At 38.4% G+C, this 24,948-nt stretch overlaps 1 protein-coding gene and 1 non-coding gene across 4 annotated transcripts in view; one reads left to right on the forward strand and one right to left on the reverse strand.

The window, feature by feature from the left end:
* The window catches only part of WAPL (WAPL cohesin release factor), an 86,586-nt gene that overhangs the window by 15,872 nt on the left and 45,766 nt on the right, over positions 1-24,948 (forward strand). For 2 of the 3 annotated variants that reach the window (XM_030940696.1, XM_030940698.1), the window contains exons 3-4: positions 6,105-7,130; positions 9,522-9,640. In XM_030940696.1, coding sequence (XP_030796556.1) covers positions 6,105-7,130; positions 9,522-9,640 — 1,145 coding nt within the window. The remainder of the gene's footprint in view (positions 1-6,104; positions 7,131-9,521; positions 9,641-24,948) is intronic. The other variant, XM_030940697.1, reaches the window with a different exon arrangement.
* On the reverse strand, positions 19,177-19,283 carry LOC115900504. The gene has a single exon (XR_004060188.1). It is a non-coding gene; the product is annotated as a U6 spliceosomal RNA (small nuclear RNA).

Consider the following 24,948-nt stretch of genomic DNA (forward strand, 5'->3'; position numbering starts at 1 on the left):
TTCAGTTTATATATATATATGAATGAATATTATTGCTAAAGTATATAAAGGTTTTGGACAAAAAAGTTTTTTGGCATCAATTTTCTTCCTATTTTTTGTTGTTTGTTGTTGTTGAGATGGAGCCTCGCTGTGTTGCTCAGGCTGGAGTGTGTGGCTACTCACAGGTGTGATCATAACATAGCAACCTCAAATGAACTGCTGGCCGCAGTACCCTGGGTAGCTCTAGGTGGGACTACAAGCACATACTACTATGTCCCTATTATTCCTATTTCAAATTTTTTTTTGTTTTTGAGACTGAGTCTCGCTGTGTTGTCCAGGCTCACTGCAATCTCTGCCTCCCAGGTTCAAGCAGTTCTCCTGCCTCAGCCTCCCAAGTAGTTTGGACTAGAGATATGTGCTACCACACCCGGCTAATTTTTTGTATTTTTTAGTAGAGATGGGGCTTCACCGTGTTAGCCGAGATGGTCTCGATCTCCTGACTTTGTGATTGCCTGCCTCTGCTTCCCAAAGTGCTGGGATTACAGGCGTGAGCCCCGCACCTGGCATCCTATTTCAATTTTTTAATATGTGTAAATGTTGAGAAGCCATAAATTCATAAAATAAAGATAAGAATGGTAAGAATTTTGTTATAGCAGATTCTATTGTTTGAATTTTTGCATGCCACAAAGCGTGTGGTAGTTATAGAAATTCATTGTAATAATGAATCAGTTTGTTAGGTCTTTTCAGTTCTGTGAAATGCAATTAATTTAGGAAACCACCTGACATGAAAAGGATTTGTTATCCACACATGAAAGTTTTACTTAATTATGAAGTACAGAAACCAACAATCTATCACGTTATCAACAATCTATCACATTATTTCTTTATAGATCATGTCAAGAGTTGGAGAAATGTACCATATAAGATTAGGGATAGGTGAGCGATACGCTGTTATTAATATTTGTAATGTGGGAGAAGAGTGATTGGTTAATGCCAGGTGGGTTGGCAAATCAGTTTTTGGAACAGTATACACCTGGAGGTTGGGGATTTAGAAGTGAATTTCCTTAAAACGCCATTGTACCTAGGCTTTCCACAGACTGTGTTAGTGGCAGCTAAGGGAAGGTTGCGATAACCTGGACTGTTCTGTGTGGTGGGCCAAGCTGAGTAGTACTTTTGAAATTGTTTTTAGTTTAGTGTTTTATCTTTAAAATTGCATGTAAATTTTGTATTTTATAGGTATGCCTTATAAAATATAAAATGTTTTGGATTACCAATTGTAACGCTTTACCATTTTTTAGTTTTTTGTTTTTCCCCAAGATGGAGTCTCACTTCGTTGCTCAGGCTGGAATGCAGTGGCGAATCTTGGCTCACTGCAACCTCTGCCTCCTGGGTTGAAGTGATTCAACCAGCCTCAGCCTCCTGAGTAGCTGGGATTGTGCAGCACCACTCATGGCAATTTTTTATATTTTTAGTAGACATGGGGTTTCACCATGTTGGCCAGGCTGGTCTCAAACTACTGACCTCAAGTGATCCGCCCGCCTTGGCCTCCCAGAGTGCTGGGATTACAGGTGTGAGCCACAGCGCCTGGCCTTAACTGTTTTAAAAAATAGTTTTTGTCTTTCAAATCTTTGAGTAAAGATTTGCTCACTTAGGAAGATGTGCCGTGTTTTTCCTGTGGCCTTTCAGGTGCCTCTGGTGATCAGCCACATGACCATATTAACAGTGAAAAGTGAATTCCCTTCCACTGAACCAGTGCTGTTAACAGTCTGTTACACAGTCTTTAGTAGGCACAGCATGTATGTCTATATTTGTGTTCTTAAAAACACACACAAATGGGAGCATATATATATTTAGTGTATTATGCTTTTAAAAACACTTAATCTTTTAAGATGTTTATTGTAACATAAGGCAGATCTATAAATATTAAGATTATAATTAAAATTATCTTAATTATAATCTGATATAGATTATTATAGATTTATTTATACATTGTTATAATCTTACTGATATTTATAGCTCTGCCTTGATTTTTTTAAAGCAGTTTCATAGTTTTCCATTGTAGTTTCCATAGTACTATAACTGGTTTTAGTTTCCACTGTAGTTTCCATAGTACTATAACTGGTTTTAGTTTCCATTGTAGTTTCCATAGTACTATAACTATAGTTTCCATAGTACTATAACTGGTGTCTTACAGATAGTTTGGCTGTTTCTAGTGTTTTGCTATTACACATAATGCTACACAATATTATTATATACACGTAAATGCTACACAGTATTACATACACGTATGTATTATATTAATGTATTAGTATAATATGTTAATATATTAATATAATGTATTAGTATAATGCACATGTATAATTATATTAACATATTAATACATATGTAGTTATTAATACATGTGTATTATATACACATAAATGCTACACAGTATTACACATAAATGCCACTTCAGTTTTCTCTGGAACGACCATTCATTGTTATTTGTTTTAACCTTTCTGATATGTTTTGTGCACATACAAGCAATACAGGCAGTTCCACGTATCTTTGTGTACATGTGTGCCTGTGTATTTTAATCCACAAAATTAAAATCCACAAAATGATAATTTGCTGCTATTTTGTACCTTACACTTTCTCATGTAATATCTGGGTGATAATACCATATCAGTTTTCTTTTTGGCCCTCTCCCTACCCTTTGAAAAAATACTGTTGCATGTTGTCAATTTCTGTATGTGCTATAAATTACACACGAATATGTCTTTGACCATTATGTCCCATGTCTGAATATAAGGGCAGGAGATGTTTCTTAAGTGGCATTGAAAGGGCTTATATTTATTTATTTATTTTTGAGATGGAGTCTCGCTCTGTTGTCCAGGCTGGAGTGCACTGGCGTGATCTCAGCTCACTGCAACCTCTGCTTCCCAGGTTCAAGCAATTCTCATGCCTTCAGAATTACTGCGTGAGCCACCACGCCCAGCCCCTGCCCTTCTTTTATTTTTAAAACAGTTTATGGCTGGGCTCGGTTTCTCATGCCTGTAATCCTAGCAGTTTGGGAGGCTGAGGTGGGTGGATTGTCTGAGGTCAGGAGTTTGAGACCATCCTGGCCCATGTGGTGAAACTCCATCTCTACTGAAAATACAAAAATTAGCTGGGCATGGTGGAGGGTGCCTGTAATCCCAGCTACTTAGGAGACTGAGGCAGCTTGAACCTGGGAGGCAGAGGTTGCAGTGAGCAGAGATCGTGCCACTGCACTCCAGCCTGGGAGACAGAGTGAGACTTCGCTGCAAAACAAACAAACAAAAAACCCCCAAAACACACAAAAATACCTTTTATTTGCACATGGTTCAATATGGTGTTGGTTAACAATTTCCCTCCTAGCACATTTCCTTAGCCACCTCAGTTTTCTCTGGAACGACCATTCATTGTTATTTGTTTTAACTTTTCTGATATGTTTTGTGTACATACGAGCAATACAGGCAGTTCCGCATATCTGTATGTACATGTGTGCCTGTGTATTTTAATCCACAAAATTAAAATCCACAAAATGATGATTTGCTGCTGTTTTGTACCTTACTCTTTCTCATGTAATATCTTGGGGATAATACCATATCAGTTTTCTTTTTGGCCCTCCCCCTACCCTTTGAGAAAATACTGTTGCATGTTGTCAATTTCTGTATGTGCTATACATTACTTAACCAATTCCTTATTAATGTCAGACTTTCAAGTTACTTCCAATTTTTTTTTAGTAAGTTGCCTTGTTTTTCAGAGAGTAAATACCACTTAATAGCCATGTAATCAACAACTAGTAATGTAAGCCCATTGTCCTTTATCTGTGGAATGAGATAAAGGTTCACATTTCCTTATCTGAAATCGTTGGGGCCAGATGTGTCTTAGAATTTAGAATTATTTTGGATTTTGGAAAGTTTATATTAACTCCCCTATCAGGATCTGAGGTGGTGTTCTCTATTCAAATATAGTGTTTCTTCAGAGGAGAAAATACCTTCCCTAAGTAGGGTAAATACTATAAACAACCTCCCTTTGGCTGGGGTCGGGTTTTGCTTCCAAGTGTGTTGTGAGAAAACTTTTTACTTTTTAGAGCTTTTTGGATGTTGGAATTGTGGGAAAGGGATTATGAATATGGCAGTAGTACCTACCTGATGGTTGCTTTGAGATAAAATAAATTAATGGAAAGTATTTAGAATAGTACCAGGCATATACTGAGGGCTTATATAAATATAGTTCAGCTTTGTTTTACTTTGAGTTTTGTGAGTGAAATTAAGTATCCTTCATAAGTTATTTAATTCATTATATATATTTTAATGAATTGCTCCTTTGTGTTCCTAGCTTCTTATTTATTTATTTTTGAGGCAGAGTCTTGCCCAGTTGCCCAGGCTGGAGTGCAGTGGTTCTATCTCAGCTCGCTGGAACCGCCTCTGCCTCCTGGGTTCAAACAGTTCTTGTGCCTCAGCCTCCCAAGTAGCTAGGACTACAGGCATGTGCCACCACGCCTACCTATTTTTTTTTTTTTTGTCTCTTTAGTGGAGACAGGGTTTTGCCATGTTGGCCACGCTGATCTCGAACTTCTGGTCTCAAGTGATCTGCCCACCTCGGCCTCCCAAAGAGCCGGGATTACAGGCCTGAGCCATTGTGCCTGGCCCCTAGCTCCATTTTGTACTGGGACATTGGATTTACTGATGTGTAAGGATTCTTCGTATATTAAGGAGTTTACCTTTTGTGTTTCCCTAGCAACTCATGATAAGCATTTTTCATGTGTATATTCTTGATGTCATTATAATTTCGTTGGTGACAGCTGCTCAAAATTTTTTTTTGAGACAGTCTTGCTTGTCACCCAGGTTGGAATGCAATCTATAGTGGCCTGATTATGGCACACTGCAGCCTTGACTTCCTGCTCAGTAATTCTCCCACATCAGCCTCCTGAGTAGCTGGGAGTAGAGGCATGCCTCACCATGCCAGGCTAATTTTTAATTTTTTTGAAGAGACAGGGTTTCGCTAAATTGCCCCGGCTGGTCTGGGACTCCTGCGCTCAAGTGATCTTCCTGCCTCAGCCTCCAACAGTGCTGAGATTACTGGCATGAGCCACTGTGCTCGGCTCTGAAGCTGCAGTGAGCCGTGATCACACCACTGTATTCCAGTGTGGGTAACAGAGTGAGATCCTGTCTTGAGGGGAGGAAAACCTATTGGGTAGCATTAAACATATTATAGTGAATCTGTCCATGTAAAGCATCCCTCTCACCTGTATTTGATGATACTAATTGAGATTTGTAAATAAATTTCCTTAAATGTAGATATATTTTGTAGAAGTAATTTTATTGTTTGTCATAGAGTATACATTTTGCCAGTGTTTTTCTACAAGTAAGTGTTGAGGGAATTAATAATAATACCAGTTGGAATCATATTTGTATTTCATTTGGAAGGGTTATAAAAATGTTCTGATAGTAAAAATTGAAGGCAACAAAAATGAATTCTCCACATACAAGATGAATAGGCAGGCCAAGGATTTGTTACTGGCTGATATGCATAAATAGCCACTATTAGCCATTTAACTAACACACCAGAATGACTGCTAAAAATTCCTTGAGGTTATATGGCTTTATAGGATTAGAAGAAAGAACAGAAGTAGCTAGAGAAACCTGATCCTATGGGCAGGCTTCTAGATAGAACTAGCATACCTTATGGGCAGCCCTATCCCAGATAAATAAAAACATTGGTAGAAGGTTTTTCAGTTGGTTAGATTTTACTGAATAATTTTTAATTTAAGCATCTTTATTTGAAAAGCCCTTAATAACCCTAAGAAGGTTTGGCTGAGTCATTTGCATGTCATTCTGAATGGATTCCGTTGCTTAACCCTGCTGAAATTTCTTGTGAGTTGATAATTTTAAGGGACTTGATTGCCTGAGGAAAGGTCAGTAGAAGACATGAGAGCTATATACTGAAAAGATAGGAGAGAAAATGTCTGATATGTAAATATTAATTTCTTCACAACTTAAAATTATTTGCAGTTCTTTCAAGATTGATCATATACTATTGATTAAACACATGTCTGTTGTTTATTAACTTTTATATTGATACCACTCATGTTTTTATCCTTTGATTTATTTTTACAGATAAAGTGGAGAATTTTCATGAAGAACGTGAGAAGAATAGTCACCATATTCACAAAAATGCTGACGACAGTACTAAGAAACCCAATGCAGAAACTACAGTGGCTTCTGAAATCAAGGAAGCAAACGATACTTGGAACTCCCAGTTTGGGAAAAGGCCAGAATCACCATCAGAAATATCTCCAATCAAGGGATCTGTAAGAACTGGTTTGTATGAATGGGATAATGATTTTGAAGATATCAGATCAGAAGACTGTATTTTAAGTTTGGATAGTGATCCCCTTTTGGAGATGAAGGATGACGATTTTAAAAATCGATTGGAAAATCTAAATGAAGCCATTGAGGAAGATATTGTACAAAGTGTTCTTAGGCCAACCAACTGTAGGACGTACTGTAGGGCCAATAAAGCGAAATCCTCCCAAGGAGCGTCAAATTTTGATAAGCTGATGGATGGCACCAGTCAGGCCTTAGCCAAAGCAAACAGTGAATCGAGTAAAGATGGCCTGAATCAGGCAAAGAAAGGCGGTGTAAGTTGTGGGACCAGTTTTAGAGGGACAGTTGGACGGACTAGAGATTACACAGTTTTACATCCATCTTGCTTGTCAGTTTGTAATGTTACCATACAGGATACTATGGAACGCAGCATGGATGAGTTCACTGCATCCACTCCTGCAGATTTGGGAGAAGCTGGTCGTCTCAGAAAAAAGGCAGACATTGCAACTTCTAAGACCACTACTCGATTTCGACCTAGTAATACCAAATCCAAAAAGGATGTTAAACTTGAATTTTTTGGTTTTGAAGATCATGAGACAGGAGGTGATGAAGGGGGTTCTGGAAGTTCTAATTACAAAATTAAGTATTTTGGCTTTGATGATCTCAGTGAAAGCGATGATGATGAAGATGATGACTGTCAAGTGGAAAGAAAGACAAGCAAAAAAAGAACTAAAACAGCTCCATCACCCTCCTTGCAGCCTCCCCCAGAAAGCAATGATAATTCCCAGGACAGTCAGTCTGGTACTAACAATGCAGGTAAGAATTTTTAAAAAATATATAGTAAGTACAGTAGTCCCCCCCTTACCTGCAGTTTCACTTTCTGTGGTTTCAATTACCCAAGGTCAACCACATTCTGAAAAGAGGTGAGTACAGTATGATAAGATAAAGACCCCATTCACATAACTTTTATTATAGCATATTGTTATAATCATTCTGTTTTGTTCTTAGTCATTGCTAATCTCTTACTGTGCTTGATTTATAAATTAAAGTTTATCATAGGTATGTATATGAAAAAACATAGTATATACAGGTTTTGGTGTACTATCCATAGTTTCAGGAATCCACTAGGAACTGGCATGTATCCCCTATTGATGGCGGGGGGACTACTTTAAATGTGTTTTTCAGGCTTAAATCAACACCTACATCGTTTCTTCTTAGATACTCAATTGTAGCTTGTTATATTTATTAAAAGTACCTATTTAGAACTATCTAAAGGTACAGCATTTTAAGTGTTAATGATCAGGTCCCAAGTTTTAAGGAACCATTTTGTAGATTGGAGAGTCTTCATACTTTGAGTTTTAATTTAACCTTTAGCACTTGAGAATTTTAAAGCATGTATGTATATGGGGCAGGGACACCAAACATCATGATGTTTCCACTTGACAAATGCAAATGCAGTGAAGACATAGATTAGATTTTGGACCTTTGGAACTATGCTGATAACAAATGGTTATAATGAGGGAAATACCAGAAGATTAGAATTTAAAAACTCTTTGTGGTTGGCTGAAAACTAATAAACATTCAAAACACTCTCAAACCGTCTTAAGTTGGTTCAATAAAATTGAAAAGTACCAGGTAACTATGCATTCACTCTTAACTGTGGAAATTTAATTTGTGTGGAGATTGTAGACCCAGTAATGACTAAAGGTCCTCAAGGAGTTCAGTCTCCACTGTGAGAGACAAACAAATGAAGTAGGTTAGCTCTGCTATAATTAAGTCATTACCTGACAAGGGCTTTGTGAAGTGGATTGACTGTCTAGTGAGGAAGAATTTGTGAAAGCTTCTGGGATACATGGTTTCTTAACCAAATATAGTTTTTCTGGATTGCTTTACATATTAAATAAAGCTTTTTTCCTGGTAGGGCCACAGAAGTGTCATTATGGTAAATTAGAATTACAATAGTATTTTAAAATACAGATTCTCTTGTAGAATATAAGTCATTCTTGAGATTACCTACCGTTTTGCTTTATTTGGCCTAAAAATAGTTTTGCTTAATTTATTCTTCAAAACTAGACATACACAGGAGTACCCCTAGGGGCTCACCCCTACCTCCCCCGAAAAAAAAAAGAAAAAAGAAATATATCCAGTGTTGTCTTTGAATCTTTTCCGGAGAATGGAAGTTTGCCGCAGGCTTACTATAGTCACTTAAGATCTGGCTGGGCAGAACAGCTAGGCATTTGCTTCCTCAGTAGAATGATAAATACTGCTATACAGTACCACTGCCCTTGTCCTGCTGCAGTTTACTTACAAGCTTTTATTCTAATCTGGATAGCAAGTTATCCCCTGCAATTGAAAATCTGTGACTGAAATTTACGTCTTGGGTAATAAAACTTTTAAAGGTTTAAAATGTGAAATTAGACTGCCTTTGAGAAACTTGAAGTAGATGCTAAATAACATTTGACAATTAGAGGCCATTTGGTTGATCTACCCAAAGTTGAAATTTGAGTCTTCATACCATATGTGAAACAGCAAAAAATTTTAAGCATTGGGATACAGAAAAGTCTTCCTATTTTCCTATTTTGTTTAGCTTAGAAAAAGATACCTATTTTTAACCAGTTGGGAGATAAACTGATTTTTTGGTTAGTTGTGTTTGAAGACCGACAAATCATTAAACTTTGTTGTATTAGGTCATTTTAAATCTCTTGCCAAGGATAACTGTCCTCCTTTTCTGGTGTTTTAAATGTGGCTTTTGTAGTTGCCAGCAGGCATTCTTTGAAGGCCAGCGTGATTTAGTGGATTTAAAGTTCTGAAAAATGTTACAGGTAGATACCGCATGGTGTTTTGTATATGTATAAACTATACCATTCCAGTGGCAGTATCTATAGATATCCAGCAGTTATGTGACCTCTCGGAAGTAAGAAAATTATTTGGGAAAAGACTTGATTTTTCCATTTAACATAAAATAAGACTAGAACACATATATAGCAACCAGGTTTATGATTTCTCTCTCAGGAGGGGCAAGCAGGAAGGGAGAATGGCAGAATGAAACTTCTTATTCTAGGGAGTATTTTGTCAGCTTTCTGGTGCTCTGATTCCTTTATTCTTTTCTTCCCATTTTCATTGATTCATATATATATAATCTTGATAGGTTTTCTGGTAGGTAATTTGAAATATTAGTAAGCTAGATAGTTTTGATTACTATTTCAGAAAACTTGGATTTTACAGAGGACTTGCCTGGTGTGCCTGAAAGTGTGAAGAAACCCATAAATAAACAAGGAGATAAATCAAAGGAAAATACCAGAAAGATTTTTAGTGGCCCCAAACGGGTAAGTAAAGCACTATCAGTGATTTTTATTATTTATTTGTTATTGGAGGGCTCAACTCTTTATTTTTTATTTGAAAGTTACTAATAAACATAGCAACTGTCTTTCAAAGGATATATGTAAGTCCTTTTTTCAGATGTAACCCTTTTTTTAAAAATTGTAAAATATACATATTTTTTGAACCATTCTCAAGTGTATAAATCAGTGGCATTACTTTCACGGTGTTATGTAACCATCACAATTATCTATACCCAAAACCTTTTTATCATATCCAGCACAAACTCTGTACCCATTAACCAATAACTTCCTCCCCCACCCCATGCCTAGTCAATACTATTCCACTCTGCTCTAGGAATGTGCTTTATCTAAGTATCTTATATAAATAGAATCATACAATATTTATCATAAACCAGATACAAAAGGACAAACATTGTATGAATCTGGTTTATTTCACTAAGCCTAATTTGTCTAAGGTTCATCTGTCTTTTACTGTATGTAAAAATTTCATTCCTTTTTATGGCTGAATAAAATTCCATTGTATGTGAGATATATATGTGTGTGTATATATATATAAGAATAATATTCCATTGTGAGACAAACATACCACCACCACACCCCCACACCTTCCACGTTTTGTTTATCCATTCATCTGTTGATGGACACTTGGATTGTTTTTACCTTTTGGCTACTGTGAATAATGCTGCTGTGAAGGTTGGCACACAGCTATATTTGTTTGAGTCTCTGCTTTCAGTACTTTTGGATATATACCTAGGAGTGGATTTCCTGGGTCAACATGGTAGGCCTATAACTTTCTGAGGAACTGCCAAACTGTTCTCTGTGATGTCTGCACCATTTTACATTGCTACCAGCAATGTATGCTACCAGCAATGTATGAGGGCCCTAGTTTCTTCATATCCTTATCAGCACTTCTATTTTCTGTTTTTTGATAATAGCCTAATGGGTATGAAGTGGTATCTCATTGTGGTTTGATTTGCACTTCACTAATGACTAGTGATGTTGAGCATTTTTTATATGCTTACTGGCTACTTTTGTATCTTTGAAGAAATGTCTAAGTCCTTTGCCCAGTTTTTGCTTGTTTGTTTTTAGATGGAGTTTCGCTGTTGTTGCCCAGGCTGGAGTGCAGTAGCACAATCTTGGCTCACTGCAACCTCCACCTCCTGGGTTCAAGCGATTCTCCTGCCTCAGCCTCCTAAGTAGCTGGGATTACAGGCATGTGACACCATGCATGGCTAATTTTGTATTTTTAATAATGGGGTTTCATCATGTTTGTCAGGCTGGTCCCTAACTCCTGACCTGAGGTGATCCACCTGCCTCGGTGTCCCAAAGTGCTGGGATTCCAGGCGTGAGCCACCGTGCCTGGCCCCTTGCCCATTTTATAATTGAGTTTTTTGTTTTTATTGAGTTGTAGTAGTATGTTAATCCTTATCAGTAATAGGATTTACAAATATTTTCTTCTATTTCATTAGTTGTTTTTCACCGTATTGATACTGTCCTTTGATGCAAAAAGTTTTTAATTTTGATGTTCAATTTATCCTTTTGTTGTCTGTGCATCTGGTGTCATATCCAAGAAATTGTTGCCAGATCCAGTGTTACGTACCTTTTCATTTATGTTTTTTTCCTATAGTTTATAGTTTCAGGTCTTTACATTTAGATCTTTGTTCTGTTTAAGTTAATTTTTGTATATGGTATAAGGTTAGGGCCAACTTTATTCCTCCTCCTCTTTTTTTTTTTGAGATGGTCTCACACTCACCCAGCCTGGAGTGCAGTGATGTGATCACTGTTCAGTGCAGCCTTGACATCCTCGGGCTTAGGTGATCCTCCCACCTCAGACTGCTGAATAGCTGGGACTACAGGCGTGTGTTTTGATACCTGGCTACATTTTTGTAGAGATGTGGTTTCACTTTGTTGCCCATGCTGGTCTTGAACTCCTAGGCTCAGGCTATCTGCCTGCCTTGGCCTCCCAAAATGTAATATGGTCCAGCATAGGTATTGAGAATAATTTGATTTCACCTTTTTTGTAAAAAATTCCTTAAATAGCTTGTTAATAGTATTTTGTTATTTAAAGTTAAAATTAGAGATTGTCAGTACCTTTTATTCTTGTAGATTGAATTGCTTTTAAGTAACAAATGAGTGTGTTCAATTTTTATGGCCTTATTTTTCCTATTTTACCTAAAGAGCCCATTTGGGGATCTTTTCAATGTAATTGTGCTATAGTTTTGCACTCCAGGTGCTTAGGTGAGACTTTGAATTTCTAGAAAACTGTATGACTTCACAGTGATATATGTAATTGTATTTTAACAACCTTTTTGGGTAATTTTGGATATTCTTCTACAGTACTACCCCAAAACTCAATAAATGGGAGTTTCTTGATTGATTAGTTGCAACTTGGAATCTGAAACCATGCCAGTAACCTTTCATACCAGTTGCATTAAAATCTGCTTTGTCTTGCATTTTAAATGGGCATTTACCCATACATGCTTTGTAACATCATGTATTGGTCACTTGCAAAATACTGGTTACGATGAATTATGCACATCTTTCAAATGATGACACATTTCATTATACAGTATCAAAATACCACTGTCAAACTCAGAAAGTTTGTAAGTACTGGGAACCTATCAAGTTCACAGTGGTAGATATAAGTTCTCTAAACTTTGTTTTTGCTTGAAAGTTCAATTTTTGTTGTTGTTGTTGTTGGAAGCAGATACTTCAAGGAAAACAACTGATGGTAACAGATTTACTCTTTGTTTTCGAGAAAATGCCTGCCACATTCCCATGTTTGAATCAGCATAGTTTGTTGATCTTTCCAGTAAAGAATGATGTTTGAGAAAAAAGTAGCTAGTTTGGCTTGCAACTTAAACAGTGGTGGTTTTTTCTCCATACAGCCACTGTACTTTACATGCAGCAGAAGTATTTTATGCATACTTGTTTTGTCACAGAGATTATTAGTGTATTCAGGGATAGAGATTTAATAAAATTAACCATTTTTATTCCTTCATTAAGAGCTTTAAGTGAAACTGGCATTTTACTTTTTGACTGCTACATAGTATGTAGCAGTTCAGAAGTCCTACCTTTATTGGTGCTAAGGCACCAGCAGTTTTACCCACCCTTGCTTTTGCACCATTCATACAAATGTCAATCCAGTAAAAAAAGCCAGATAACATCTTTATAAAATTTTTTTTGAGGTAGAGTCTTGGCTCTGTTGCCTAGGCTGGAGTGCAGTGGCACGATTTCAGCTTACTATACAGCCTCTGCCTCCCAGGCACAAGCAATTCTCCTGCCTCAGCCTCCTGAGTAGCTGGGACTACAGGCAAGTGCCACCATGCCTGGCTAATTTTTTGTATTTTTAGTAGAGACGGGATCTCATCATGTTGGCCAGGCTGGTCTCGAACTCCTGGCCTCAGGTGATCCACCTGCTTCGGCCTCCCAAAGTGCTGCAATTACAGGCGTGAGCCAATGCACATGGCCCCATCTTAAAAAAAAAAAAAAGGAAAGAAAGAAAGAAAAAAATGTAGTTGGGCATGGTGGCTTGGTTTAGTCCCAGCTACTTGGGAGGCCGAGGCAGGAAGATCACTTGAACCCAGGAGTTCAAGGCTGCAGTGAGCTATGATCACATCACTTCACTCCAGCCTGGACAACAGAGTGAGACCCTGTCTCAAAAATAAATAAGGTAAATAAATAAACTAAAATTTGAAATATACAGAAAATGTGAAAGAGCAGTAAGATGAATACCCATATCCCTCTGCCTAGATTGATTTCCAATTAGCATTTAACCATAATTGTACATGGTCCCTTCCTTTTCTTGCTCTCTATAATACGTATTTACTGTATAATATATAATACTTATATTAAATATAGATAGTCTTATTTGCAAGTTTATTATATTAAATATATAAGGTCTTATTTGAAAGTAAGTTGCCTGCATTTCTTAAGAGAAAGGTCTTATACCTGTGGTTATATAACACTTAAGTCAATTCCTAGTAATTCTTTGATATAATCTGATAATCACTGTGTATTCATTTTTCCCCATCTTCAAAATGTCTTTTCATATATTTTTTTTCCAAACCATTATAATCATTTAGTTATGTCTCTTTTAGTTTTGAACAGTACCCTCCTTTGAAAAAAATTCCCGTTGGCCCTGATGTTTTTTCTTTTCTTTTTGTTTTTTTTTTTTTGAGACGGAGTCCCACTCTGTCGCCCAGGCTGGGGTGCAGTGGCGCCATCTCTGCTCACTGCAAGCTCTGCCTCCTGGATTCACGCGATTCACTCTCCTCAGCCTCGTGAGTAGCTGGGACTACAGGTGCCTGCCACCACGCCTGGCTAATTTCGTTTTTGTATTTTTAGTAGAGACCTGGTTTCACCGTGTTAGCCAGGATGGTCTCGATCTCCTGACCTCATGATCCGCCTGCCTCGGCCTCCCAAAGTGGTGGGATTACAGGCATGAGCCACTGTGCTCAGCCGGCCCTGATGGTTTTTTAAGAGCCTAGGCTATTTGTCTTACAGAAAGTTCTACATTCAGAATTTATCTGTTTCCTACTGATGTCATTTAACTTGTTACATCACTGCGTTAAAGTACCAGAATTTAAGTCTAGAAGCTTGATTAAATTCAGGTTAGACTTTGTGTGTGTGTGTGGGAGGGGGGAGAGACTATTTCACCGGTTGCATTGTGTATGATGCTTTACATTAGAAGTCTCATGACATCTGGTTACTCCACTCTTAGCATTGTTTGATCACCACCTCTCTCCAAAATATAAGTACATTTCTGCTTTTATAATTTAGTTAGGAAACTTCAGAATGCTAGTCTGGTACCACATGCATGCCCTGTTCCCCATTGTTGTCTTACCTCATCATTTTCATATCCATTGTTGAGTTTTGCCTACATCATTTATTGCTCGAGTTACAGAATGATGAGTTTTCTAATCGTTATTTCTTACACATTTAATAGCTGGAATTTTGTAAAGAGGAACCTTCATCTCTCTTCCTTCTTCCCGTCTCCTTCCCACTGTCTCCATCAGTGTAGATTCAGTAATTTCTGCTTATTGGATAACATTTTTACTTACATTATGCTAAGTTAAGTAACTCAGACACAAAGAATATTAAAAATGGCATGATTTTACTTGTGTGTCAAACTAAAAATAGTTGAATATGTAGAAACAGAATAGAACGGTGGTTACCAGGGATGAGGAGGGGGAGGAAATAGGGCAGTGTTGGTCAGACAGTACATACTTGCAGTTACATAGGATGAATAAATGTAGCTATCTGATGTATAGTAGCAGACCTGTAGTTAATAACATAGGAAATTTGCTAAGAGAGTAGATTGTAGGTGCTCTATAACACACACACAGGGTAACTGGAAAGTGATGGATGCTTGTAGTAATCACTGTGTATATTAAAGCATTATCTTGCATGTGAAATATATGCAATAAAAATAAATACTATTTACTAAATGTTTTATAGTTGATTTTGCTTTTTTTTTTTTTTTAAGTTGAAGTTGTTTTAGATTTGGCCAATGTGAACCATTTCAAGCAGTCTCTTGTATCCTTTTGAAATAACCTGTCATCTTTGAGCACTTCCCTTGCCTTCTGTACGATAAGATGGCTCAGGCTCATCTTGTAGATTCCCTGTTAAGTCATGGAATCATGTGTTTTTCTAGGAACTTGGTTCTGTTTGTGGACATTAGTACTCAGAAACCGAGATCTGAGTGCTGAATGTGTTCATCACATCAAGGGCCTTTGTTTGGACAGAGTTAGGAGATACGTTGAAAAATGAACCATGAGTTTATGTTATTGATAGTTTTTTTTTTCAAATTTATTTATTTATTGGTTTTTTTTTTTTTTGAGACAGAGTCTTGCTCTGTCACTCAGGCTGGAGTGCGGTGGCACGATTTTGGCTCACTGCAACCTCCGCCTCCCGGGTTCAAGTGCTTCTCCTGCCTCAGCCTCCCGAGTAGCTGGGATTACAGGCATGCACCACCATGCCTGGCTAATTTTATTCGTGTTTTTAGTAGAGACGGGGTTATTCCATGTTGGTCAGGTTGGTCTCGAACTCCCGACCTCAGGTGATCCACCCGCCTCAGCCTCCCAAAGTGTTAGGGATTACAGGCGTGAGCCACTACGCCCGGCCTTCAAATTTAACATCGCAGAATTGTATACTTATCTGCTTTATCCTACAGCATACATATATATCAAAATTATAATTCCAGTGACATGAGCAGTAAATATACTGAGTGAATTTTAATTTCTTTGCAATTCGTTTTGTCCTTAGATTATAGTTTACTTAGGATAAACAGTTATGGTAGTGTGTTAAAATTTGTTGAAATGATTTTTATATTGTCTGCTTATGGTTAATTCTATATTCAGTTGAGGTCATTTGTACCTATTTGTGTTCTGTTTTTTTAACTTAGCTTTGAACTTAATGTTAGAGTAATTTCTTTGCTACGAACATAGCTTAGAAGGCAGCAGTGTACATGTACTTGACCTGATTACGAAGGAATCTATCTGGCCTAAAGTAAATCAGGTCATGGCAACTGAGTCAGCGGCAGACCTATTTACTGTTAATGGATGCAACGTGATAGTGTCAGAAAATTAAGAAAATTATTGCTGATTTATAAAACAAAAAGAGCTATGGGACTGAGCTTATTTGAAAAATGTAATATAAGTAAAGTTGTGTGTGTGTTTGTTTTTTGTTTGTTTGTTTTTGTTTTTTGAGATGGAGTCTCACTCTGTCCCCCAGGCTGGAGTGTGGTGGCACGATCTCGCTCACTGCAACCTCTGCCTCCTAGGTACAAGCAATTCTCCTGCCTCTGCCTCCCAAGTAGCTGGGATTACAGACATGCACCACCATGCCCGGCTAATTTTTGTCTTTTTAGTAGAGATGGGGTTTCACCTGTTTGCCAGGCTGATCTTGAACTGCTGACCTCAAGCAATCGGCCCACCTTGGCCTCCCAAAGTCCCAAAGTGGGCCTCCCACCACGCCCAGCCAAAGCTATGTCTTAACAAGCTGTGTCTTAACGTAGTAGCCCCCCCCTTTTTTTTCAAGGCAAAGCCTTTATTCATTTTAATGTTGCACAAGTGTAAGGAACATATAATCTGGATTTATTAACTTTAGGTAACAGTAATTTAAAAGATAGAGAAAGGTCTCATATTATAGAAATTTAAAAATTGACTACAGTAAATGGTGAAGAAAACTAACAATAGAACAGGACAACGTTCAAATAGGTCATACAGTTAACAAATGGGGCCAAAAGATCAACGTATATCCCACGACATCTTTCATGCAATGTCTCAGCTTTTTTTCCCCCCAAACATAGAGGCCAATTAATTCAAATTAGCCCTATTAAGAATATTAGTTTGTTTCCTTCTGAAATTAATATTTGAGTGGAAAATGTATTAACTCATGGTTTCCTACTGAAGTTTAAGATTCCACCAGATGATGCTCAGATTTAGACAGTGCTAGAATAAGATACTACTGGGTGATTATTTTGAAGTGTGAACTACAGGTAAAATCTGAAAGGGCATCATAAACAATATTTTCTAATTTAAAAGACATAATAAATATAAATGAATTAGCTCACATAACCTACTTACAAACAAAACTAGAATAAACACAGCTTTTAGGAGCCAACTGCAGTTGATTTCATGACTTAACAGGAGCAAGATCTTAGATGTAGCCCTGACGTTTTATTCCCAGAAGAGCCTTACTTAAGTAAATGCCACAGATTTGTTTATGTATGAGAAATTAGGATTTATGGAAAGCTCAGTTCTCCAGGGAAGTTTTACATAAGTTACCTCACATGTACCGGGAGAAAAAAAAAGACGAGATAGGTGGGTATAGGAAATGTTCTCAGCAGTCATTCCAGTCTCTGTTTTCTTTTTGTTGTTGTTTTTTGAGACATGGTCTTGCTTTGTTGCCTAGGCTGGAGTGCAGTGGCATGATCATGGCTCATTGCAACCTCAGCCTTTGGAGGGTAGCTAGTGCCTGTAGCTGTTGACTACAGGCATGTAACACCACATTTGCTAATTTATGTATTTTTTGTACAGATGGGGTCTCATGTTGCCCAGGCTGGTCTTGAACTTCTGGGCTCAAGTGATCCGCTCTCTTTGGCTTCCTAAAGTGCTGGAATTACAGGCATGAGCCAGTGTGCCTGGCCCATTCTCTATTATGATAGAAACACCCTTGTATAGTTGGTAGGCCAGTGGGAATATCTGGATTTTCTGGCTCTCTAATCTGATTAGATTTAAGAATACCAGTGGCCCCATTTCCAGGTGGTAAAGAGGTAGTCTATGACTTGTAGTGGCAAGAGTTTTCCTCCTGCTCTATCACACTTTTTCAGCCTAAGCACTATTGATATTTTGTACTGAATAATTCCTGGTTTCGAGGCTGGCCGTGTACATTGGAGGATATTCAGCAACATCCCTGGCCTCTATCCACTCGTCAGTAGCATCCCCCTCTTGCCTAGTTGTTACAACCCAAGATGTCTTTAGACATTGCCAAATGTTTCCTGGGGAGTGAAGTGTATCCTCCTCCCATTGATGTATATGTATTTGTGATGTATATGTATGATGTATATGTTTGTGACTTGATAGTAATTTCAGATGTGATGCCCCTTACTCCTAAATACCTAGTTTATACTTTCTAAAAACAAAAGCACTTTACTGTACTGCGACAGAATACCCATCAAAACCAGAGTTAACATTGAGGTAATCCATTGTCTAATCCACAGATCCCATTCAAATTTCAGCAATTGTCCCAGTAATGTTCTTTATAGCAAAACAACTAAACCACATCCCCACATCTCCTCAACAAAGAACCCATGATCTAATCCATTAATCACATGTTAAATTTAATTGTCACAAGTCTCTACTCTCCTTCAGTCGGCCATGGGATCTGTGTTTCCTGGTCTTTTCATGGTTTTTACATCTTTGGGGGAGTTAAGGCCAGTTATTTTGTCGAATGTCCCTCAGTTTGTGTTTGATGCCTTCTCATGATTAGACTCAGGTTAGACAGTTTTGATGGCAGTACAGAGGAGATGCCATTTTCTTGCTGCATCACATCAGGTAGTACTTAATGTCAGTTTGTACCATTATTATTGATGTTAACTGATCACTTGGTTAAGATGGTATTTATGAGGTTTGTCACCTTTCCTCATTAGACTTTCACCCACTAGTTTTAGCATTGATTCTTGCCTGAGTCAGTTTTTACAACATTGGTTGGCAAATGTAATTTCCTAATTATAGTAATTGTTCTGCAGTTATTAGTATTTGGCCTTCTAGTGTAAGGTAGATATTTTCTTCCCCTCCATGTAGGTTAGAATGTATGCATGTATTTTTGTATGTATTCATTCTATTATTACAGTATGAACATGGATTTCTACTTTATTCAGTCATTTGTTACTGTATTTATTTAAATCATACTTCTGTCATTAGTTTGATCTTAGATTTGGTTGGTGGATGTTCCTTCAAGCTGACTTTGATGTGTCCCACTATTTTGCATTTCCTTACTTACTGACATTCTGTTTTCTTTAATTTTAACTCTTCATGAATTTGTGTGTCATCCTTGTGCAGGGGTCATGCTAATCTTCTTGGTATCGTTCCAGTTTTTGTATATGTGCTGCTGAAGCAAGCACCTTACTGACATTCTAAGATGTTCCAGGCTCATCCTATACTTTCCCAGTCCTGGAGTCAGCCATTTCTTCAAGGATTCCTGTTTGCAATTCATGGAGAATGGTATTTAGAAATAAATATTTGTTCACTAGGTATGGTTATTTCTTCTGAAGTGTCATTGCTTCTAGGCTCTCTTTGAGTAGACAGCTAGGAAACATGTAAAAATATGCATATACTCTTTCATATACAGACACATGCCTATTGCATGGTCATTCTATGTATGTTTAGAACCATGAGTTCATACTAATATTTCTGATACCACGTTTTATTCTAGACTTCTTATTTTCCATATTTTAATTCCCTTCACCGAGAGAAATCTGGTTTCCATTATCCTCCACATGTGTTCTTATTTCCACAATCCTCATGTATTTAACCAGTTTCTTGACTATGCCGGCCATCTTCCTCACCTTAGTTCTGCTGACATAGTCTGGCCAAGAGGTCCCCCTCCCTCTACCTACTCTACCCTGTGTTAGAAAGCATTAACTCTTAAGCATACTCCTCTGTGAGAATTTTCTTCCCAGGAAGAAAATACTGGGAATTTTCGTCTCCCAGACGAAAATTCCTCTATATTCCTGGGAGAATTTTCGTCTCCCAGGAATCTTTCCAGGAATATAGAGGAGTTGTTAATATCAAGATTGAGGGCTGACTGTAGGAATACATGCCTCAGAAAGAAGATGAGGAGGGTGAAGAAGAAAACTTGTAGTAAGAACATAGTTGAGACAATGATTCAGAAAAGTTGTCACTTGCTGGTTAGAAAAGGAAAGATAGGATTTGATAGATTGGGTTGAAACATACCTGGATTTAAGTACCTATTGTTTCTAGGTAAGGTTTTGATCATTGAGCAGTTCTTGGTGCTTTCGTTCATGAAATGTCATCCAGTTTCTGATTTCTGGCTGTAGCTTCCCTACATGCCATTATTTGTAGCTGTCATATGTGTGCTGATATACTTAGATTATTTCTTCTGCTTGCCCTGCTTGTGGTTTGATTTCTCCCTTTTCATTTAGCTGCTGCGTGTCATCCCTGCTTGTAAGCATTCATTGTCTGTATAGTCAGTCTGACTATACAGGTTTTCAGTGCTTGTGGGGTTGATTGTGTTTTACCTGGGATGTTGGCCATCTTGTTTTGCAGTTAAGACTGCTGCTGGGTCATTGATGAAACTAACCATAACATCAGTCTCAGTTTCAATTCTCAAATATTTATACCTTTACGTTCTTTTTTGTTGTTGTTGAGACAGGGTTTCACTCCTGTTGCTCAGGCTGGAGTGCAATGTTGTCATCATGTATCACTGTAGCCTCGACTTCCTGGGCTCAAGTGATCCTCCTGCTTCAGCCTCTTGGGTAACTGGGACTACAGGCGCAGCCACTGTGTCCAGCTAACTTTTTTGTATTTTTTGTAGAGATGGGATTTCACCATTTTTCCCAGGCTAGTCTCGGGCTTCTGAGTGTGGCCATCTGCTGGTCTCGGCCTCCCAAAGTGTTGGGATTACAGGCATAAGCCATCACGCCCAGCCTGTACCTTTACTTTCATCATTCCCCTGTGGTTTAAAGCTAGGCCCTTCTGGCACTATCTTTTGTCTAACTCTTTAAGGAACATTCTGGACTTAATTTTTTCTTCCCATCTGTCCTTCAATATGACACTGGATAGTGGGCTTCTGGGCAATTAAAATTTATCAGTATAAATCATGGTTACATATTTAGTTGTTTTAGAATGTTACAATTACATAAACCTGCAGTTTTAAAGTTGGATATAGCTGTATACTTTGATAAACTTCATTTTTTGTTTTATAAAATGAGTTTATACAGGTTGTCAACTTAAGTAGAAAAATCTTACAATTGAAGAGACTTTAAAGGACAAGTACTCCCACATCTCACCCAAGAACAAATGTTCCTTCCACACAGTATCTTCCTTTAGCAGTTAGAACCCACTCTCATGAAATAGCATATTTTTCTGTCAGAACAGTTTTACCCAGTGTTACCTTTGTTCTGTGTATAGGAACTCACTGACCATCTTGAGATCCAGTCATCATGTGGTATTGTGAGATCCACTATATTCTCAAGTACTAGAAACCTGTATTAATTGATATGAAGCCTGAAAAAAAGAGTGACTGTAGCAATTGGATTGGTGATGAGGGAAACTGGCAGAAGTGTGGAAGTTAATAGCAGCTGCTATTCATTTACAGCTCCAGAGTGGGTGATCCAAAGAGTTGTTGAAGCTGAGCAGGTTCTGGCTGGGCCTGGGTATGGAAGAGAGGGAGTCGGTTTTAGTTGGCTTTTTTTTCATCATTGTTTTTATTTAGTGTTTACTACATGACTTTCACTGTGCTAGGGATACAAAAAGGAATAAGAAGAGTATCTTAAAAAGGCAGAATTGTTTTTTCCTGCTGGAATTTTGAGCAGTCTTAGTATTTCCTTAGTGTGTTTGTTCCAAACCAGAAGCATTATTTCTTCCTTTTATATAGGTAGTATTTAACTTAAATAATAAACCAGATAATTAAAATCATTGATCTGTGTAAGTAGGCTGGGTGTAGTGGCTCACGCCTTTAATCCCAGCAGGCCGAGGTTGGCGGATCATGAGGTCAGGAGATGAGACCATCCTGGCTAACACGGTGAAACTCCATCTCTACTAAAAAAAAAATACAAAATATTAGCCGGGCATGGTGGTGGGCGCCTGTAATCCCAGCTACTTGGGAGGCTGAGGCAGAAGAATGGCGTGAACCCGGGAGGTGGAGCTGGCAGTGAGCCGAGATCGTACCACTGCACTCTAGCCTGGGTGGCAGAGCGATACTCCGTCTCAAAAAAAAAAAAAAAAAAGACAAAAGTTAAAAAGGCTTAGGAAAATGTAAATTATTTTCTCTCTGTGATCCAATTCTTGTGCTTTTTTTCCTTTAATACTTTATTCTGGAAGGATTTTAATAAGGAATGAAAGTACAGTTAATCTTTTTTTTTTTTTCCTTCTTTGGATGCAGAGTCTTGCTCTGTTGCCTAGGCTGGAGTGCAGTGGTGCAATCTTGGCTCACAGCTTCTTGGGTTCAGGTGATGCAACTGCCTCAGCCTCCTGAGTTGCTGGGACTACAGGCGGATGCCACCACGTCCTAGGGCTAATTTTTGTATTTTTAGTAGAGATGGGGTTTTACCGTGTTGGTCTTGAACTCCTTATCTCAAGTGACCTGCCTCCCTCAGCCTCCCAAAGTAATGGGATTATAGGTGTGAGGTACCGCGCCCTGCCTAATCGTATTTTCTTTAGTATAGATGCCTTTAAAGTTTGAAAGTTCAAAGTATTTTACTATTATTTCCCAGGAAATGAGGCTTGAAGTGAGAAAATGTAGCCAGGGGTTATCAAGAGCTGGAAAGCACTGACATCCATTTGATAGTTAAAGATGGGAAGGATTGAGGTAGGGGTTAGGAGGATGGGTAGGGGGGAGATGGGAGGGACGGGGAGGGGAGAGAGAGAGAGAGAGCGCGGCGTGTGCGCACGTATGCCTGTGTGTGTGTTAGGGTGTTTATGGTTTGGAATTTCATTTGTTTTTCCATTTTGTACTACAGTCACGCATTACTTAATGACAGGGATACGTTCTGAGAAATGCATCATTAGGCGATTTCATTGTGCAAACAGAATGTACTTAGACAAAGCTAGATGGGAGAGCTTACCACACACCTAGGCTTTATGGTGTAGCCTGTTGCTCCTGACATGTTGCTGTACTGACTATTGTAGGCAATTGTAATACAATGGTAAGTATTTGTGTATCTAAACATAGAAAAGGTATAGTAAAAATAGATATAAAAATGGCACACCTATATAGGACACTTAACCATGAATGGAGCTTGCAGGATTGCAAGTTTCTTTGGGGAGTCAGTGAGTAAATGTGAAAGCTAAGGACACTACTATAGCCTTTTAAACACTGTACATGTATGCTGCACTAAAGTTATAATAGTTTCTTCAGTGATAAATTAACCTTAGCTTACTGTAATGGCTTGTTTTGTTCTTTTTGCTTTTTGTTTTGAGACAATCTCCTATCACCTAGGTTGGAGTGCAGTGGTGTGAACACTGTTCATTGCAGCCTTGACCTCCTGGGCTCAATTGACCCTCCCACCTCAGCCTCCCTAGTAGCTGGGACTACAGGTGGACACCACCACACCCTGCTGAGTTTGTATTTTTTGTAGAGGTGGCGTTTCGCCATGGCCAGGCTGGTCTTGAACTCCTGGGCTCAAGCGATCCTACCCACTTGGCCTTCCAAAGTGCTGGGATTACAGATGTGAGCCACTGTGGCCAGCCAGCTTACTGTAACTTTTTAACATTATGAACGTTTAAATTTGTTTAAAACTTTCTGGCTATTGTTAGTAACACTTAGTTTAAAACAAACACACTGTACTACTGTACAAAAATATTTTCATTCTTTATGTCTTTATTCCATAAACTTTTTTCTATTTTTAAAATTATTTTTAATTTTACTCTAAAAGTTTTTTTGTTGCCTGGGTGCGGTGGCTCACGCCTGTAATCCCAGCACTTGGGGGAGGTTGAGGCAGGTGGGTCACCTGAGGTCAGGAGTTTGAGACCAGTCTGGCCAACATAGTGAATCCCCATCTCTACTAAAAATACAATTAGCCAAGCATGGTGGCGGGAGCCAAGATCACGCCATTGTACTCCAGCCTGGACAACAGAGCGAGACTGCCTCAAAAAAAAAAAAAACCAAAAACACATTTTTTGTTTAAAACTAAGATACACTAGCCTAGGCCTATCCAGAGTGAAGGTCATCATTCTAACAGTTTTCCACCTCCACATCTTGTCCCACTGGAAGTTCTTCAAGGGGTACTAACATACGTGGAGCTGTCATCTCCTATGATGCCACCCTTCTGGAATAACTCTTGAAGGAGCTGTCTGAAGCGGTTTTACAGTGAACTTTTTTTTGTTTTACAAGTAGACGGATAATACTCTAAAATGGTTAAAAGTATAGTAAATACATAAACCAGTACCTATGTTATTGTTAATATTCATTGTCAGGTGTTACTTACTGTATCTAATTGTGCTATACTTTTTTTTTAATGAGATGGGAGTTTTTGCTCTTGTTGCCCGGGCTGGAGTGCAATGGTGTGATCTCGTCTCACCACAACCTCTGCCTCCCAGGTTCAAGCGATTCTCCTGCCTCAGCCTCCCGAGTAGCTGGGACTACAGACATGCACCTCCACGCCTGGCCAATTTTGTATTTTTAGTAGAGGCGGGGTTTTTCCATGTTGGTCAGGCTGGTCTCGAACTCCCATCCTCAGGTGATCCACCCACCTTGGCCTCCTGAAGTGCTAGGATTACAGGTGTGAGCACCACACCTGGCCTGTATGTGCCATACTCTTACAGGACTGGCAGCGCAGTAGGTTTGTTGATGAAAGCATCACCACAAATACTCACCTAATGCATTGTGCTAATATGTCACTAAGCATTAGGAATTTTTCAGCTCCATTAAAATCTTATGGGACCGTTATATATGCAGTTTGTAATTGACCGAAACCTTGTTATGTGGTACACGACTCTGTAAAGTACATTATTATTAACTGTAGTCACCATGCTATAAGTCAGATCTCCAGAACCTAATCATTTTATAATGGGAAGTTTCTACCCTTTGACCAAAATCCCATTTCC

This window comes from Rhinopithecus roxellana, chromosome 11, assembly GCF_007565055.1.
Source record: "Rhinopithecus roxellana isolate Shanxi Qingling chromosome 11, ASM756505v1, whole genome shotgun sequence".
NCBI classification, from domain to species: Eukaryota; Metazoa; Chordata; class Mammalia; order Primates; family Cercopithecidae; genus Rhinopithecus; species Rhinopithecus roxellana.